At 39.2% G+C, this 20,013-nt stretch overlaps 1 protein-coding gene across 1 annotated transcript in view; it reads right to left on the reverse strand.

Annotated features, from left to right (window-relative positions):
* The window catches only part of snx2 (sorting nexin 2), a 28,238-nt gene that overhangs the window by 6,059 nt on the left and 2,166 nt on the right, over window positions 1-20,013 (reverse strand). Inside the window, exons 2-10 of the mRNA XM_036980412.2 lie at window positions 19,338-19,452; window positions 11,398-11,552; window positions 11,059-11,125; window positions 9,452-9,495; window positions 6,708-6,849; window positions 6,411-6,489; window positions 3,392-3,467; window positions 2,795-2,908; window positions 2,196-2,289 (exon numbers count right to left, since the gene is read on the reverse strand). Coding sequence (XP_036836307.2) covers window positions 2,196-2,289; window positions 2,795-2,908; window positions 3,392-3,467; window positions 6,411-6,489; window positions 6,708-6,849; window positions 9,452-9,495; window positions 11,059-11,125; window positions 11,398-11,552; window positions 19,338-19,452 — 886 coding nt within the window. The remainder of the gene's footprint in view (window positions 1-2,195; window positions 2,290-2,794; window positions 2,909-3,391; window positions 3,468-6,410; window positions 6,490-6,707; window positions 6,850-9,451; window positions 9,496-11,058; window positions 11,126-11,397; window positions 11,553-19,337; window positions 19,453-20,013) is intronic.

A 20,013-nucleotide genomic window follows, 5' to 3' on the forward strand; every position in this document is an offset into this window, starting at 1 on the left:
ATGCAGCCATTTTATCTCAATATCAAATCATTTCTAGTTAACAATTAAGTACCTTACGGTGATTGTTTTAATTTAAAACAATCAAATATAAAGAAAAACAGCTTCTGCAAGAAGCAAGAATATCGGAGGGACTGTCTGGGAGTGGTCTGAGTGGGGAGAGGAAAACGGAAAACTAGCTGTTATTGGCAGAGAGGTTTGGAATGCGCTTTCTTGTTGGTCTATTAACTGGTAACTCCACCAGGCAGGTCAAAACTCCATCCCGCCAAAACAGACTGAAATTTCAGGCAGTCTTTTCAAACAGTTCTTACACTAAAACGGGTATTATCAAACTTTCAAACATGTACAGTATCATTCTAACCTCAGTGTGGAAATATACAGTATATAAAACACAGGAAATCACGTTTTTGACTGCACTGGGCCTTTAACAAAATAACAACATTGTTCAATTGAGAATTGTATTATACGTGGCAATTGTTTGATAATTGTAACACCAGACATTGTCCAGAATAAGACAGCACACGATATATATACAGTTGAAAACGGAAGTTTACATACACTTAGGTTGAAGTCATTAAAACTTGTTATTCAACCACTCCACAAATTTCTTGTTAACAAACTATAGTTTTGGCAAGTTGGTTAGGACATCTACTTTGTGCATTTCACAAGTAATTTTCCCAACAATTGTTTACAGACAGATTATTTCACTGTATCACAATTCCAGTGGGTCAGACGTTTACATACACAAAGTTGACTGTGCCTTTAAACAGCTCGGAAAATTCCAGAAAAAGATGTCATGGCTTTAGAAGCTTCTGATAGGCTAATTGACATCATCATCAATTGGAGGTGTACCTGAGGATGTATTTCAAGGCCTACCTTCAAACTCAGTGCCTCTTTGCTTGACATCATAGGAAAATCAACATAAATTAGCCAAGACCTCAGAAAAACAATTGTGGACCTCCACAAGTCCGGTTCATCCTTGGGAGCAATTTCCAAACGCCTGAAGGTACCAACCACATTAATCTGTACAAACAATAGTATCTATATCCACAGTAAAATGAGTCCTATATTGACATAACCTGAAAGGCCGCTCAGCAACGAAGAAGACACTGCTCCAAAACCGCCATAAAAAAGCCAAACTACAGTTTGCAACTGCACATGGGGACAAAGATCATACTTTTTGGGGAAATGTCCACTGGTCAGATTAAACAAAAATAGAACTGTTTGGCCATAATGACCATCTTTACGTTTGGAGGAGAAAGGGGGAGGCTTGCAAGCCGAAGAACACCATCTCAACCGTGAAGCACGGGGGTGGCAGCATCATGTTGTGGGGGTGCTTTGCTGCAGAAGAGACTGGTGCACTTCACAAAATAGATGGCATTATGAGGGAGGAAAATTATGTGGATATATTGAAGCAACATCTCAAGACATGAGTCAGGAAGTTAAATCTTGGTCACAAATGGGTCTTCCAAATGGACAATGACCCCAAGCATACTTCCAAAGTTGTGGCAAAATGACAACAAAAGTCAAGGTATTGGAGTGGCCATCACAAAGCCCTGACCTCAATCCTATAGAACATTTGTGGGCAGAACTGAAAAAGCGTGTTCGAGCAAGGAGGCCTACAAACCTGACTCAGTTACACCAGCTCTGTCAGGAGGAATGGGCCAAAATTCACCCAACTTATTGTGGGAAGCTTGTGGAAGGATACATGAAACGTTTGACCCAAGTTAAACAATTTGAAGGCTGTGCTACCAAATACTAATTGAGTGCATGTAAACTTCTGACCCACTGGGAATGTGATGAAAGAAATAAAAGCTGAAATAAATCATTCTCTCTACTATTATTTTGACATTTCACATTCTTTAAATAAAAGTGGTGATCCTAACTGACCTAAGACACGGAATTTTTACTAGGATTAAATGTCAGGAATTGTGAAAAACTGAGTTTAAATTAATTTGGCTAAGGTGTATGTAAACTTCCGACTTCAACTGTAGTATATTAAATATACATTATAGGAAGAATTTTACTGGCAGTTTGTGAAAAAGCACTACACGCGGTGCAATCAAGTTTTGGAGTAATTGCAGAGTTGCAGATATTTTACGCACTGCTTGTGCATTTAAAAGAGCAGAATGTGGCCTTACATGTCTAGAGTATGTCTCTAAACTGGGGCTCAGGGTCATGACTCATGGGAGGATTACCTTTCCGGTGGCAGACCAGACACTCCACACTAGCATGCAGTTTTCTGAGTTGCAAGTCGAGGTTCTCAAACTGCTGGTGCTTCTCCTCAAACCACTGTTGACACTCACAGAAATAAAATCAAGCTGAAACATAATACCATTTCTCCACAGAATTAAATTATAATAGTATGAATAAGTAATGATAGTAACTAGTAACTATGTATGTTTTCAAAACATTTGCTATTATTGATTAATAAATAAATTAACACATTAAAATTGAAAGTATTTTGTACATACTGAGTCACCCTGTGCAAGATGCTAGGTTTACATTCAACACATTGACAGTGTAAGACAGGCCCCACATCCACAAGCTTTCCAATGCCAAAAACGCTTTTACAGTTTACAATGACAAGTGTATATCAAAAATAAAGGCAGTTAATAAATTGCAATGAAGTGGAAAATAAAAATAATATAGCTTTTCCCAGTAAGGAAGGAAAGGACCACCCCCCGAGCAGCACCTGGCTTGTGCCTCTACTTCTTTTCACTCACACAATCTTAGAATTCAAGTGGAAAGCCTCATTAATTCGTCTCATTATTCAAGTCCAAAAATCAGCCCTTACCGCATCCGATTCATTCATCTTGATTGTCATTTTGTTGACAGCGTCGGCAGCTTTGTTTACCATCCTCAATATTCCGGCCCCACTCAGCGCCTGGGTGCTAACCGCTCTCGGCAGCTGGGATAAAATGACAAATAAGTGCAAACAAACCGGTTAACAGGCTAGGGCTCCGACCCAATCCCAGAGGGAGCCCCGCGCCAGGAGCTGTGTGGGGTTTTCTCCACTCCCATACATTTCAATGTTGTTAGAATCTAATTTAATCCATTTACTGGGAAAACTCTCAGAGGAACAATGGGCAAAAATAGCTTTCAATTGCTTTCAGCCATTTATCCTTCTTTTCTACAGTGGCATTTCATTACATCTGGATTAATACAGTAATTTCATTGGAACATATTGCTGTGACACTGGCCATTTTCAAAACAAAGGTCACATATGTTCTTGAGCTTATCCCAAACTATTTCCAGAAGTTGGCTTTATTAAAGGATAGTGAAATAAGGGAAAATATCACCACAAAATAACAAAATTTGCTTTTTTAAAATTCATTCTCAAATTGGGTGTTGTTCAATTGGGTGTCGTACACAGATTGAGATTAAATGCTACCTCTGAACTCTCCAGGAACATCATGACATCCGGATCCTTCAGCAGGATGGGATGTTTCACTGTTCTCATCAGATACCTATTGAGCATAAAAGAAAATGTTACATTGTGTAGATAAATCATTACCATGCTCAGTGCAGAGGTAACAATTCATGAAAAAATATTAAATACAGTAGGGCTAGGAATTGCCAGGGACCTCACAATACCATATCACAATACTTGTTCCTGTGTGGCTCAGTTGGTAGAGCATGGTGCTTGCAACACCAGGGTTGTGGTTTCATTTCCCACGGGAGACCAGGATGAAAAAAATACAAAGATGTATGCACTCACTACAGTACGTCGCTCTGGATAAGAGCTACATGAATGTAAATGTACTTAGGTGCCAATACGATATGTATTTTGATTTTCACAATTCTATATGTATTGCAATTTGATGTTCCAAACAGATTGCTCTCTATATGTCTGCTACAGAGAGACGAAAGCACTTGAGAAAATTAGTTTTGATCCTTGTGCTTAAAACATGGCTCACCATTTAAAAAAGGAAGATGGAGAACAAGCAATCTATAGGATAAAAACACCAGAGTTTTGGCGCAGGTACAGCAAACTAGTGTTAACTAACGGTACCTAGCAACAAAAAAAAATGTATATATATATATATATATTTTCTTTTAGAGAAATCGGTATGTGGAGACAAAATATCGATATAATAGCATCCAAAATAATATTGCAATATGGAACTATCACTCAAAATGGTCATCCAATTCAAATTGGCTTTGGTAACCCCCCCCCCCCCCCCCAGAATAATACTAGAGGGGATGATTTATTTCAGCTTTTATTTATTTCATCACATTCCCAGTGGGTCAGAAATTGACATACACTCAATTAGTATTTGGCAGCATTGGCTTCAAATGGTTTAACTTGGGTCAAACAATTTGGGGAGCCTTCCACAAGCTTCCCACAATAAGTTGGGTGAATTTTGGCCCATTCCTCCTAACAGAGCTGGTGTAACAGAGTCAGGTTTGTAGGCCTCCTTGCTCACACACGTTTTTTTCAGTTCTGCCCACAAATGTTCTATGGGATTGACGTCAGGGCTTTGTGATGGCCACTCCAATACTTTTGTTGTATGCTTGGGGTCATTGTCCATTTGGAAGACCCATTTGTGACCAAGCTTTAACTTCCTGACTAATGTCTTGAGATGTTGCTTCAATATATCCACATCATTTTCCTTCCTCACGACGCCATCTATTTTGTGAAGTACACAAAGTCCCTCCTGCAGCAAAGCACACCCACAACATGATGGTGCCACCCCCGTGCTTCACGGTTGGGATGGCGATCTTCGCCTCCCCCTTTTTCCTCCTAACATAACGATGGTCATTATGGCCAAACAGTTCTATTTTTATTTCATCAGACCAGAGGCCATTCCTCCAAAAAAGCACGATCTTTGTCCCCATGTGCAGTTTCAAACCGTAGTTTGGCTTTTTTCTGGCGGTTTTGGAGCAGTGGCTTCTTCCTTGCTGAGCGGCCTTTTTAGATTATGTCGATATAGGACTCGTTTTACTGTGGATATAGATACTTTTGTACCCGTTTCCTCCAGCATCTTCACAAGGTCCTTTGCTGTTGTTCTGGGATTGATTTGCCCTTTTCGCACCACAGTACGTTCATCTCTAGGAGACGTTCATCTCGTCTCCTTCCTGAGCAGGATGACGGCTGTGTGGTCCCATGATGTTAATGCTTACATTTGGAAATTGCTCCCAAGGATGAACTAGACTTGTGGAGGTCTACCATTTTCTTCTGAGGTCTTGGCTGGTTTATTTTGATTTTCCCATGATGTCAAGCAAGAGGCACTGAGTTTGAAGGTAGGCCTGGAAATACATCCACAGGTACACCTCCAATTGACTCAAATTATGTCAATTAGCCTTTCTAAAGCCATGACATCATTTTCTGGAACGTTCCAAGCTGTTTAAAGGCACAGTCAACTTAGTGTATGTAAACTTCTGACCCACTGGAATTGTGATGCAGTGAATTATAAGTGAAATAATCTGTCTGTAAACAATTGTTTGAAAAATTACTTGTGTCATGCACTAAGTAGATGTCCTAACCGACTTGCCAAAACTAGTTTGTTAACAAGAAATTTGTGGAGTGGTTGAAAAACGAGTTTTAATGACTCCAACCTAAGTGTTCCAACTTCCGACTTCAACTGTATATATCATCCGCCCATTGACTGACATGAAGGTCAGCGTTTACAAGTGGGCAGGGTGTCAGCTTTGTACACCTCACTGTTAAAGAACCTAATCCTGATGGCCAAAACAATTAATTTGAAGTAAGTTATTTGAATGCATATATATTAAAATAACTTATGTTACAATTACAATTAATTGTTTTGGCCATCAGGATTCAGTTCTTTAACAGTGAGGTGTATAAATCTGACACCCTGTCCACTTGTAAACACTGACCTTCATGTCAGTCAATGGGCAGATGATAAAAAGGGCAGAGAAATGTCAGGGCCTCACTTAACGTAAATTGTTATTCGATTCATCAGAATGGGCTAAAACCAGGGATGGGGCAGCAGTAGTCATCCTCGGGCTGAACACCGAAAATGTTGGACAGCTCTGTCCAGAGGATACGGTGTGAAGCTCGGGAGGAAACCCCCCCATTCATTCGCGTGTTGACAGACTCGAATCCCTGGAGCGCTGTGATAATTATTTACCTAATATTTCTAGGTTAACCTTTCAAGCCACAAAAGACCAGAACAAGAATGCTCTTTAGACTGAAGGGGCTTTTCACGTAAACGTTTTGTGTAAGACATGAGAGCTGTCTCATCTGACAAGTAGGGCATTAAATGAGCTGCGTGGCGAGGATCATTCACTGTTGGAGGACAGGCGTGGATGTATGTCGTAAAGATCGCCAAAACAAATGAAACAGCAGAATAATGATTTGATGGAATGGTTACATGTTTGCAGTAGGTCTGAAGTACTGAAAAACTACTGATTTTGAGAAGGGTTTCTTGTATGTTCATAGATACCTTTCTAAGGCCGATCTTCTCTTCTCAACAAATTCTGCAGAAGACAAATCCTCTTTCCCAACTTTGACCTTAGTCATTCCTGTAGATGAAGACACATACAAATGTTTACACACAGTCATTCCTGTAGATGAACAACGTTGCCCAGGCAAAATGACTGCCCTCTTTACACACTACTGTAGGAAAAATCAGCTCTGCTGTTTTGCTACCACAATTCATGACATACATGACTAAACTAGCTGATGCAACAACAATAATACCATATTCAATTCATTTCACATCCATGCAGAATTCACTCACCCACAATGCTTTTCTCTGGAGCGGGAGGGACTATGTATCCTATATGCAGGTACCTGGAGGCTAGTTTGCTGTGCAAGCCTAGAAAGTCACTAAACCTCCTCCTTACAGTGGTTTCATTCTTGCTGAAAATGGTCATAGAGGTCTAGAAGAAGGAGGAAGAAGACATTATTTGTTCTTTTTTCATTATAAGTTATTTTTAAGCTTATCACAAATAATAAAACTTATTATGTACAGTGCATTCAGAAAGTATTCAGACCCATTGACTTTTTGTCACTTTACAGCCTTATTCTAAAATTGATTAAATAGTTTTTTCCCCCTACACACACACACAATACCCTATAATGACAAAGCAAAAACAGGTTTAGACATTTTTGCACATTTATAAAATAAAAAAACAGAAATATTACAGTTACATAAGTATTCAGACTCTTATCTCAGTACTTCATTGAAGCACCTTTGGCAGCGATTACAGCATCAAGTATTTTTGGGCACGACGCTACAAGCTGGGCACAGCTGTATTTGGGGAGTTTGTCCCATTGTTCTCTGCAGATCCTCTCAAGCTGTCAGGTTGGATGGGGAGCATTGCTGCACAACTATTTTCAGGTCACTCCAGTGATGTTTGATCGGGTTCAAGTCCAGGCTCTGGCTGAGTCACTCAAGGACATTGAGACTTGTCCTGAAGCCACTACAGAGTTGTCTTGGCTGTGTGCTTAGGGTCGTTGTCTTGTTGGAAGGTGAACCTTTGCCTCAGTCTGAGGTCCTGAGCACTCTGGAGCAGGTTTTCATCAAAGAACTCTCTGTACTTTTCTCTGTTCATCTTTGCCTCAATCCTGACTAGTTTCCCAGTCCCTGCCACTGAAAAACATCCCCACAGCATGATGCTGCCACCACCACCATGCTTCACCGTAGGGATGGTGCCATGTTTCCTCCAGACGTGACGCTTGGCATTCAGGCCAAAGAGTTCAATCTTGGCTTCATCAGACCAGATAATCTTGTTTCCCATGGTTAGAGTCTTTAGGTGCCTTTTGGCAAACTCCTAGTGGGCTGTCATGTGTCTTTTACTGAGGAGTGGCTTCCGTCTGGCCACGACCATAAAGGCCTGATTGGTGGCATGCTGCAGAGATGGTTGTCCTTCTGGAAGATTCTCTCACCTCCACAGAGGATCTCCAGAACTCTGACAGAGTGACCATGGTCACCTCCCTGACCAAGTCCCTTCTTCCCAGATTGCTCAGTTTACTGGGTGGCCAGCTCAATCAAGAGTCTTAGTGGTTCCAAACTTCTTCCATTTAAGAATGATGGAGGCCAATGTGTTCTTGGGGACCTTCAATGTTGCAGAAATGTTTTGGTACCCTTACCCAGATTTGTGCCGCGACACAATCCTGTCTCAGAACTCTAGGGACAATTCCTTCGACCCCGTGGCTTGGTTTTTGCTCTGACATGCACTGTCAACTGTGGGACCTTATGTGTGTGCCTTTCCAAATCCAATCAATTGAATTTACCACAGGTGGACTCCAATCAAGTTGCAGAAACATCTCAAGGATGATCAATGGAAACAGGATGCATTTCGAGTCTCATAGCAAAGGGTCTGAATATTTATGTAGATAAGGTATTTCTGTAAATAAAAAATAATAAAAAAAAATAAAAAAAGATTTGCAAAAATTTCTAAAAACCTGTTTTCACTTCGTCATTATGGGGTATTGTGTGTAAATTGTGGAGTATTTAAAAAAAAAATGTTTTAGAGTAAGGCTGTAACTTAACAAAATATGAAAAAAGTCAAGGGTCTGAATACTTTCCGAAGGCACTGCATATTTTTATGTCGGAAAAAGTCAGTTATCAATTCTTCTGTGCTGGTTAAAAAAAAAAAAACATTTTCATGCAATAGGTTTTGGTTACACTTGTAATATATCTGTGCCCATATGGAAATTCTGTAAGAGTAATATGTGCCAATTATTTGACTGTCCGATCTCATTCTGTCTCCTATCAAACCCTTTACATTTGTTTTGGTGCCAGCGAGAATGACATAAGAAAGACGACTAGCTTGATTAATCCTCCATGTATATCTCACCAGGTCAGGATATTTCAGCCTCCATATCCATCCACTAGTTCCAATATATCCACGATATTCGTGATTTCCATAAGAGCATAAGGGTGATAGTTTGTAGTTTGTACTGTGATTTCCTTTACGGCCCACTGAGGTATTTAAAACCCTATTATAATCTCCCACCATAACAATAGAGTCTTGTATTGCTTGTAGGTTTGATAAATTATTATATGTATTTTCAAAGAAGCGTGGATCATCATTATTCAGACCATTTAGATTAATGAGCCAAATCTGTCCAAAAACACATTTAAAAGAATCGACCCATTCATCTAATAATAAAAACTTAACACAAATATACTTATTGTACCAGGTACTAAAAAAAAAAGGGAATCACTTTGTTGTCTTGAGTCACCTCATGATACAGTTTACAAATAATAACTACAGCGATATCAAATATGGGCACTAAAACCATGCCTATTAACACTGTCAATCTATTTGTTGCCTTCTGACCTAACATACAGTATATCCCACGCAAAGTGTGGATACGAATGTGCAGTACATGTGTATAATCTTAATATCAACTTCAACGGTAACCGTCCCTGATAACTTTTTGGGGAAAGTTACCAGAATTTTGCAACCCTACTCTGAACTTGTCCCAAGTGATAAAAAAAAAAAAAGTAGAATATGAAGATATTTTCCTTACCTTTGTAGTGACTTTGTATCCCATGTAAGCATTCATTCCATCCCCTTAAAGAAGAAACATAAATATTAGCGTAAGCCAAAGTCACAGGATTGGTTGAACTATTCTCTCCCCGATACAACAGCATTGTCGCTCATTTTCTACTTGAGAGAATAATACAATGTATATCATAAGTATTCATCCCCTTGGATTTATCAAATTTTGTTGCGTTACAAAATGGGATTTGAAGTGGATTTAATTGTTTTCCCCCCTCACGGACCTACACAATATGCGGCATTAATGTCAACATGAAAATAAAATCATATAAATTAATAATGATAATAATAATGTCTTCACCCCCTTTGTTATGGCAAGCCTAAATAAACACAGGAGTCAACATTTGCTTAACAAGTCACAGAATGTTGCATTGACTCACTCGGTGTGCAATAATAGGGGTTAACATGATTTATTTATGACTGCCCCCTCTCTGTACCCCACACTAACAATTATCTGTAAGGTCACTCAATTGAGTAGTGTATTTCAAGAACAGATTCAATCACAAAGACGAGGGAGCTTTTCCAATGCCCCGCAAAGAAGTGCACCGATTGGCAGGGTAAAAATAGAAAGATCAGACAAGGAATATCCCTTTGAGCATGGTAAATGTATTAATTTGGCTTTACATGGTGTATCAATACACCCAGTCACTATAAAGACACAGGCGTCCCTCCTAACAGAGTTGCCACAGAGGAAGGAAACCGCTCAGGGAGGCCAATGGTGATTTTAAAACAGTTACGGTGTTTAATGGCTGTGATGGGAGAAAACTGAGGATGGATCAACAACATTGTAGTTACTTCACAATACTAACCTAAATGACAGAGTGAAAATGACAGAGTGAAAAGAAGAAAAAAAAAATACTCCAAAACATGCACTCCGTTTGCAAAAAGGCACTAAATGTCCTAAATGTTGTATTCTGGGAAAATCCAACACAACACATCATTGAGTACCACTCTATATTTCCAAGCGTAGTGGTTGCTGCATCATGTTGTGGAAATGCTTTTCATCGGCAAGGACTGGAGGAAATCTGGTTCAGTCTGCTTTCCACCAGACACTGGGAGACAAATTCATTCATTCCTTTTCAGCAGGACAATAACCTAAAATCTATACAGCAGATGCTTACCAAGAAGAGAGTTCATGTTCCTGAGTAGCCTTGTTACGGTTTGACTTAAATGTACTTGGAAATATTTGGCAAGACTTGAAAATGAATGTTTATGAACAACCAACTTGACAGAGCTTGAAGAGTTAAGAAAATAATAAAATGGGCAAACGCTCTCAGAGACTTACCAAAAAAGATTGTATTGACTCAGGGGAGTGAATACTTATCTAATGAAGTTGGTGTTTTATTTTTCATTAATAACAAAAACAAAAAAAGCATTTTCTTCCAGTCATTGAGCTAACGCTAGTTAGGATTGGCTCGCAAAACCACCTCTTACTTCCTTCAGACTGATCACAGAGACATAACAATGGTATCCATGAGTTCATCTGACTCTGGGGAAATAGACAAAGGGCTTCATTTCCAAAATCCCAAAGTATCCCTTTATTATATGAATACATTAACACGGTATTAAACGTACCAACTTTTTCTGGATCGGACACTGCTATATGCATGTCAAAGGTGTCACCACTTTCGTCCTCTTCAAGCTAAAAGGAAACAAAAATAAAATGAAAGTTGCACTCTCAACCTCTCCTTGCAGTGAACCTTTTATACTACCAATGCTTTGGAGGCTAACATTGGTGGTATTAAAAGTCCACCTTGACCTTTGTGTTATGAGAATGCTCCATGGTGAAGTTTCCCCAATGTACAGATCTAGGATCAGCATCTCCTCCCCCAATACGAACCTTAACCATTATTTGGGAAAATCCAAAACTGGCCCAAGATCAGAATCTAGGGCCAACTTAACCCAACTACTTACCTCATCCAGGGATCTCTCAAACATCTCGGCAGTGCCCAGGCCCATCCTGGGGGTGAGCATAGCTGTGGGGGTGACTGGGGTGATGGCCGGAGATGGACCGTCTGACAGTATGGGCTCCCTCTCTGGACTATCCAGAGAAACCTCCTCTGTTGCTTCTGAAATACAGACAAAGAATAGAGAATGATACAAACAAAACATTACACTGGAGAAACAAAACACAAGTGATGACTCCAAATGGAAAGGGAAACACTTGGAGAATTATGGTATTCACGTAGTGCTACGGTTTAACCTTTGAAGAGCGTAATACAAACGCTTCCGAGTTAAACGGTTTATTTTTAAAAAGGGATAGTTCACCCAAATTATAATGTGCATTTGTCTTGTTTCAAGTCCAAAACATCTTACAATAACTTTATTGAGCTAAACAATGAATTTTACACTTTGGGATGATTTGGACATAAAATGTGAAAAATTGCTATATTCCATTTGACACCAATCACTTTTTGACCACACACCTTCTTATTTGAACAAAACTTAAAAGGACAGTTGAAGTCAGAAGTTTACATACACCTTAGCCAAATACATTTAAACTCAGTTCTTCACAATTCCTGACATTTAATCCTCATAAAAAATCCCTGTTTTAGGTCAGTTAGGGTCACCACTTTATTTTAAGAATATGAAATGTCAAAATAATAGTAGAGAGAATGATTTATTTCAGCTTTTATTTCTTTCATCACATTCCCAGTGGGTCAGAAGTTTACATACACTCAATTAGTATTTGGTAGCATTGCCTTAATTGTTTAACTTGGGTCAAACGTTTCATGTAGCCTTCCACAAGCTTCCCACAATAAGTTGGGTTAATTTTGGCCCATTCCTACTGACAGAGCTGGTGTAACTGAGTCAGTTTTGTAGGCCTCCTTGCTCGCACATGCTTTTTCAGCTCTGCCCACACATTTTCTATGGGATTGAGGTCAGGGCTTTGTGATGGCCACTCCAATACCTTGACTTTGTTGTCCTTAAGCCATTTTGCCTCAAATTTGGAAGTATGCTTGGCGATATTGTCCAATTCGAAGACCCATTTGTGACCAAGCTTTAACTTCCTGACTGATGTCTTGAGATGTTGCTTCAATATATCCACATCATTTTCCTCCCTTATGATGCCATCTATTTTGTGAAGTGCACCAGTCCCTCCTGCAGCAAAACACCCACACAACAGGATGCTGCCACCTCTGTGCTTCATGGTTGGGATGGTGTTCTTCGGCTTGCAAGCCTCCCCCTTTTTCCTCCAAACGTAACAATGGTCATTATGGCCAAACAGTTCTATTTTTGTTTCGTCAGACCAGAGAACATTTCTCCAAAAAGTATGATCTTTGTCCCCATGTGCAGTTGCAAACCGTAGTCTGGCTTTTTTATGGCGGTTTTGGAGCAGTGGCTTCTTCCTTTCTGAGTGGCCTTTCAGGTTATGTCGATATAGGACTCGTTTTACTGTGGATATAGATAATTTTGTACCCGTTTCCTCCAGCATCTTCACAAGGTCCTTTGCTGTTGTTCTGGGATTGATTTGCACTTTTCGCACCAAAGTACATTAATCTCTAGGAAACAGAACGCGTCTCCTTCCTGAGCGGTATAATGGCTGCGTGGTTCCATGGTGTTTATAATAATGTACTATTGTTTGTACAGATGAGCGTGGTACCTTCAGGTGTTTGGAAATTCCTCCCAAGGATGAACCAGCCTTGTTGAGGTCTACCATTTTTTTTCTGAGGTCTTGGCTGATTTCTGTTGATTTTCCCATGATGTCAAGCAAAGAGGCACTGAGTTTGAAGGTAGGCCTTGAAATACATCCACAGGTACACCTCCAATTGACTCAAATTATGTCAATTAGCATATCAGAAGCTTCTAATGCCATGACATCATTTTCTGGAATGTTCCAAGCTGTTTAAAGTCAACTTAGTGAATGTAAACTTCTGACCCACTGGAATTGTGATGCAGTGAATTATAAGTGAAATAATCTGTCTGTAAACAATTGTTTGAAAAATTACTTGTCATGCACAAAGTAGATGTCCTAACCGACTTGCCAAAACTATAGTTTGTTAACAAGAAATCTGTGGAGTGGTTGAAATACGAATTTCAATGACTTCAACCTAAGGGTATGTAGTTCAATTGTACCTATTTGCCCATGGTAGAATGACACTTTTTGGACCTGAATGCCAAAACATTTAGGAGATAGAGAAGCTGAAGTTTTACCCATTTTGCATAACCATCCATGGCGGTTGAGATGTAAAAAAAAAAAAATGTAAAAAAATATATATATATATATATATATATATATTTTTTTACAAGGCCAGCCGTGCCGCCCTGTTCTGAGCCAATTGTAATTTTCCTAAGTCCTTCTTTGTGGCACCTGACAAAACGACTGAACAGTAGTCCAGGTGCGACAAAACTAGGGCCTGATAGTGTTAAGAATGCAGAGTAGCGCTTTATTATGGACAGACTTCTGTGTGATTTTATACACCAAACAGCAATGGATGTGCTGAAATAGCCGAATCTACTCATTTGAAAGGGTGTCCACATACTTTTGTATATATAGTGTATGTACAAAATTACATGACTGTAGCTCAAACATGGGCAGGAGAAATGCTTGTTCAAAGTTTGGTGGGAGACAATTTAATTTGCTGAAATTCTAATGGGCGGAGCTTATAGGTCCTTATAGGACACGTTGCTCATGAGGGGCTGCATTATTGTACAACATTTCATGACTGTAGCTCTAACAGGACAGGAGATATGCTTGTTCAAAATTCAGTTGATTACTATAGCACCCCCCTTGGGCCAATCAGTGTAAATGCCGGTCCTCTATGGCAAGACGCATCATTCACCCAAGTTGAGTCAAAATCAGGCCAGCGGTGTCTGAGATATCTCGTGTGATTAATGTACGTACGAACGGACACAGATCTATTCATCGTGGGGGAGAATTACAGACATAATGTACGAGTCACCAGACCTCATCACAGGGATGACGAACTCTTGAGGTCCCGTTGATTATTACAGAATTAGGTAAATCTGCATTTCGTTTTTTGCAACCCGTGTATGGAATGATCTGCAGAGCTCTCTGCACCTTGATGCTCTGGTGCCTCTAGTAAAGTTAAGGTTGTTAATGGAGGACCTCATTGTTGTCATTGTTGAGGAATGGGTTTCTTTCTTAGGGGGCTTTCACACACCCTTAGTTTGTTTCATTTGGACTGGTGTGAACACCATCTGCACTTGGGAGCACACTAAACAACGCACTGTGGTTTGTTCAAAAAGGGTGGTCTCGGCCCGAACGCAGACCGGACCAAACACAGGAAAAGAACCAGAGTTGCACATTATTATTGGTTGTGCAGCTATAGTCCTATTCACGTCGCAGTTAGAGCAGCTATTGAACTATTTACTCCTGCATGTTGTTGGAAGACAAGTGATGCTTCATGACAAATCAATAATAAATGGATTTAACTTGAGTATTTTTGTCCATTAAACAAATGACTTGCTGGACACATGGTTTTGTTTCGGAATTTTGTTCATTTGACATTTGGCAATGAGAAACCAACCAGACCAATTTTTTAAAATTTAACCAGGCAAATCAGTCAAATTCAAATTTAACCAGGCAAGTCAGTCAAATTCTTATTTTCAATGACGGCCTTATTTTCAATGACGGCCTTAGTGGGTTAACTGCCTGTTCAGGGGCAGAATGACAGATTGTACCTTGTTAGCTCGGGGGTTTGAACTTGCAACCTTCCGGTTACTAGTCCAACGCTCTAACCCCTGCCGCCCCTGAAGAAAAATACAAATGTAACAACAAATAGTCAAACTCGGATTTGAACTGTAGCTCAAAACTGTGTGAAAAATACCTTAAATTGCTTGTAGCACTGTATGCTTTTATTACACTGTATGTTTGAATGATGTACATTTGATAAATTGTGTTAATTCAGGGATCCCTTGAAAAAGAGGCCTTGGTCTCAAATGGGACCAAAAATAAAGGTGAAATAAAAAAATGTAAAATACATTTCAGGCACATAAAAGAGAAGGACTACTCCTTAGTGTATGGGTTGCTCAGTTGGGTGTCTAGGGTATAGGGTTGGAGACCGTTCCATCATGATAGGAGAATACATTAATAAACTATATTTCCAATTTAAAATTGTATACCCCTTATCTGCACAAAGTGGAAAGCTCTCTCTCACAACGACTCCCATTGTTAGGGCGGAGACATGAGCATCTCGTCATTATATAGAGATCTCTGGTGTAAATGGGAAGATGCACAACACAGAAGGAGCAAACGAGACCAAAAAGACAACATGAGAACAAGAGGACAGAAACTCTCATAAAAACATTAAATACAAAAAAATTAATTAGATATATCGCCCAGCCCTACTTCAGACTAGGGCTGTTACGGTGACCGTATTACCGCCACACCGGCGGTCACGAGTCATGATGGCAGTCAAATACAACATTATCGTTTAGTCACGGTAATTATGCTTCTCCAAGCTCTGATTCTGCTGATTGTCATTAGTAACCTACCAAACTTGCTAAGGTTTGTATCACAACTAAAGTGGCCAAATTACTTAAAATGAAGCACATTAATTCGCTTTACAATGGGTGTAGAGCCTAACTGCCATTCAGGCACAGCGCGTGAGATTCAAGTTTGGGAAAGATAATTTTCAACATAATAAAAGCATTAAATGCATAATCTCATTTGTGGTCACTTTTGAGAATGGTGTTTTCCTGCTAATGGAACATATGTGCTGTGTGCGCCTTGCTGCGCTTTTGTAAACAAATAGCCTAACAGTTTATCAACATTTTATGCTTAACGTTCTCATCTGTTGCATCAGCCTCATTGCTTAAAACATGTTTTTTGATGCTAGTGGTTGTATTAATTTGGGATTTATCGCATCCCACAACTGTTCCAGACTATGTTGGAAATATTTATTTATAGCACAGAATAGGTCAACTTTTGTACTATGGGGCACAGTAGATTGACATAGCCTAGTGCTTTTGCTAATAGAGAGCCTACTCTTGTGTTATTCAGCAATGTTTAATTGTATTCTTCATACTATAAAATAACACAATGGAATTCTAAGCAAATCTTGTCTGCTAAATGAACTAGCATAGCCAGATCAGGGCCTAACATAAGGACAACTCAGAGTATGCTATTCTGAAATAGAATACATTTTCTTCATATCATAATTCTTTGGACCTGTCTAAAATAAATAATGGCTTGATTGAGGTTATATTACAAGGATTAATTGGACATTTTCAAAAGTACATGTTCCAAAGGCCTGCATCAGAGGCTTGTAAGGCTATGCGTGGAAGCCAGGAGACGCTAAATGTGTTTATGTTAATGAACAGCCAATTACCGTGAGACTGGCAGTTATTTGCATGACAATCACCGGCTGAGAAAATGTCACGAACGCCACAGCCCTACTTCAGACTAGAGGTCGACTGATTATGATTTTTCAACGCCGATACCGATATCGATTATTGGAGGCCCAAAAAGCCGATACCGATTAATCGGCCGATTTTTATTTATTTAATTGTAATAATGACAATTACAACAATACTGAATGAACACTTATTTTAACTTAATATAATACATAAATAAAATCAATTTAGCCTCAAGTAAATAATGAAACATGTTCAATTTGGTTTAAATAATGCAAAAACAAAGTGTTGGAGAAGAAAGTAAAAGTGCAATATGTGCTATGTAAGAAAGCTAACATTTCAGTTCCTTGCTTAGAACATGAGAACATATGAAAGCTGGTGGTTGCTTTTAACATGAGTCTTCAAAATTCCCAGGTAAGAAGTTTTAGGTTGTAGTTATTATAGGACTATTTCTCTCTATACCATTTGTATTTCATTAACCTTTGACTATTGGATGTTCTTATAGGCACTTTAGTATTGCCAGTGTAACAGTATAGCTTCCGTCCCTCTCCTCGCTCCTCCCTGGGCTCGAACCAGCAACACAACAGCCACCAGCGAAGCAGCGTTACCCATGCAAAGCAAGGGGAACTACTACTAGAAGACTCAGAGCGAGTGACATTTCAAACGCTATTAGCGCGCGCTAACTAGCTAGCCATTTCACTTCGGTTACACCAGCCTCATCTCGGGACTTGATAGGCTTGAAGTCATAAACAGCGCAATGCTTGACGCACAACGAAGAGCTGCTGGCAAAACGCACGAAAGTGCTGTTTGAATGAATGTTTACGCGCCTGCTTCTGTCTACCACCGCTCAGCCAGATACTTAGATACTTGTATGCTCAGTCAGATTATATGCAACGCAGGACACGCTAGATAATATCTAGTAATATCATCAACCATGTGTAGTTAACTACATGTGTAGTTAACTTGTGATTATGATTGATTGTTTTTTATAAGATAAGTTTAATGCTAGCTACTTACCTTGGCTTACTGCATTCGCGTAACAGGCAGTCTCCTTGTGGAGAGCAACGAGAGAGAGGCAGGTCGTTATTGCGTTGGACGAGTTAACGGTAAGGTAGCAAGACTGGATCCCCCGAGCTGACAAGGTGAAAACCTGTCGTTCTGCCCCTGAACGAGGCAGTTAACCCACAGTTCCTAGGCCGTCTTTGAAAATAAGAATGTATTCTTAACTGACTTGCCTAGTTAAATAAAAGGTATACTTATATTATTTTTATATATATATATATATATATATATATATATATATATATATATATACACACTTTTTTTTTTTTTTTAACGGCAAATCGGCGCCCAAAAATACCAATTTCCGATTGTTATGAAAACTTGAAATCGGCCCTAATTAATCGTCCATACCGATTAATCGGTCGACCTCTACTTCAGACCACTGCAATTTAGGTGGTACATCATTGAAATGTAACTCCAACTAACTTTGTTCTACCATTTGAAAGTTTGATTTTATTCTAATTTTAGTACATTTATCCAACAAAACAACCTTGTCCCCAGGCTATTGTGCATAGGGCAAACGAGGCTGGGAAATCAACGATTCAAAGTTGGCCTTAGCGGGAGTGACCTACTGAGTAAAGTATTTGTCACCATTTAATTTTAGCGAATCACACGACTGAGGCAAGAGGAGGGTTAGGGGAAAGGTGTTATGGGAGATGATTGGTTGGGAGATTAAAGGCATTTCCATGGAACTGTAATTTTGCTGAGACTCATTTTTTTACTTTAAAATGTATGCCAACCAAAATCCTTTGATATAAAAATGTTAAAATCATACAACTATGTACAAAGACTACTTTTAACAACTCGCACAGGAAATTTAACAAAAACACTTGAGGAACAGTGCAGATGCAAAGCTTGGTAACAGAATGACAGTTTGTGCTGTTGGTGCCATCATTCTGTTACCATGCTTTGCAGCTGCACTGTTCAAGTAAATCTGTTTTTGTAAATGTCCTGTGTAAATTGTTAAAAGTAGTCCTTGTGCATAGCTATTTTGCATTTGCATTTATACCATGGACAAATATGTATAAAAAGTTTCATTCATATCAAAAGGGCTGCGGTCAAAAAGTGACTACAATCAAATGGAATGACAACCTAGGGGATATCCACTTGGATTGGTTTTGCGCCGTAAGTGCAAAAAAGGTTAGCATTTTAAGACAGTGGCCAGGTAAACAAAACTAAAAAGAATAGATTGGTGTCTTATCTTCCATAGACTGCTTACAGCAGGGGTAGGCAACCCTGGTCATGGAGTGCTACAGTTTTTGAAGACCAAGTGTGTTGAATTTAGGCAATCACTGAACTGCTCAATTAGCTCAGTTGTGGTGCCTAGCTGGAACAAAATCCTGCGGCACTCCAGGAACAGGGTTGCTTAAAGGGTAAGGAAACCAATAGGACATTTTGTAATTTAGGTTAACTATCCCTTAAATAATAGAGTTAAGCGAGGAGAGGCATTTAATCAGAGGTGATGGGAATACCTGCAAACAGATCCTCTGGGTCATCGTCCAATGAAATGTCTTCTTGCTTAGGTCCATTTGTGCTGATGCCTTCTGCAGGCATGCTGGGTGGATCTGGAGATGAGGGTTCTGGAGACTGCAGAAAAGCACAAACGTAATAAAAATAACAGAAGCCCAAAGACCAAAATAAATCTGATCAGTTAAGACTCATTTTATTAGGGGAACATAGGCCTATATAAAAGGTTAAACCAATGTTAACTTAAAAAACAATGAATTTCAGTATAGGTCTATTATGTGACATGTTGGAAACAAACTAGCATATGGGCCTACAGGAACAAAGTACAAAAACTGAAACTGTTGCATCATCACGTCCTCAGATGACAACATTATTTTATTGGAAAGTAACACAAAAAAAACACATGTCAGGTTCCAATGAAATAGGATATGAGCAACCATACTGTAAAAAGGAGGAATCATAATGGGCAGTAAAATATTGTTTTAAATTAATTTAAAAGGTGCAATATGCAGAACACTCAATTTCCTGGTTGCTCAAATTCTAATAGTTTGCCTAATTTCAGTTTGTGATAAAAAAAAAAAATTAAAAGCCATGTATAATGTAGAGTATCATTGTGCCATCTAAACCGCTGTGAAATTTATTTTCAATAACCAAAAATGTTATTTTCAGTTGGTGTACAAA

This window comes from Oncorhynchus mykiss, chromosome 6 (assembly GCF_057628025.1).
Source record: "Oncorhynchus mykiss isolate SJ-2025 chromosome 6, ASM5762802v1, whole genome shotgun sequence".
In the NCBI taxonomy this organism is placed as follows: Eukaryota; Metazoa; Chordata; class Actinopteri; order Salmoniformes; family Salmonidae; genus Oncorhynchus; species Oncorhynchus mykiss.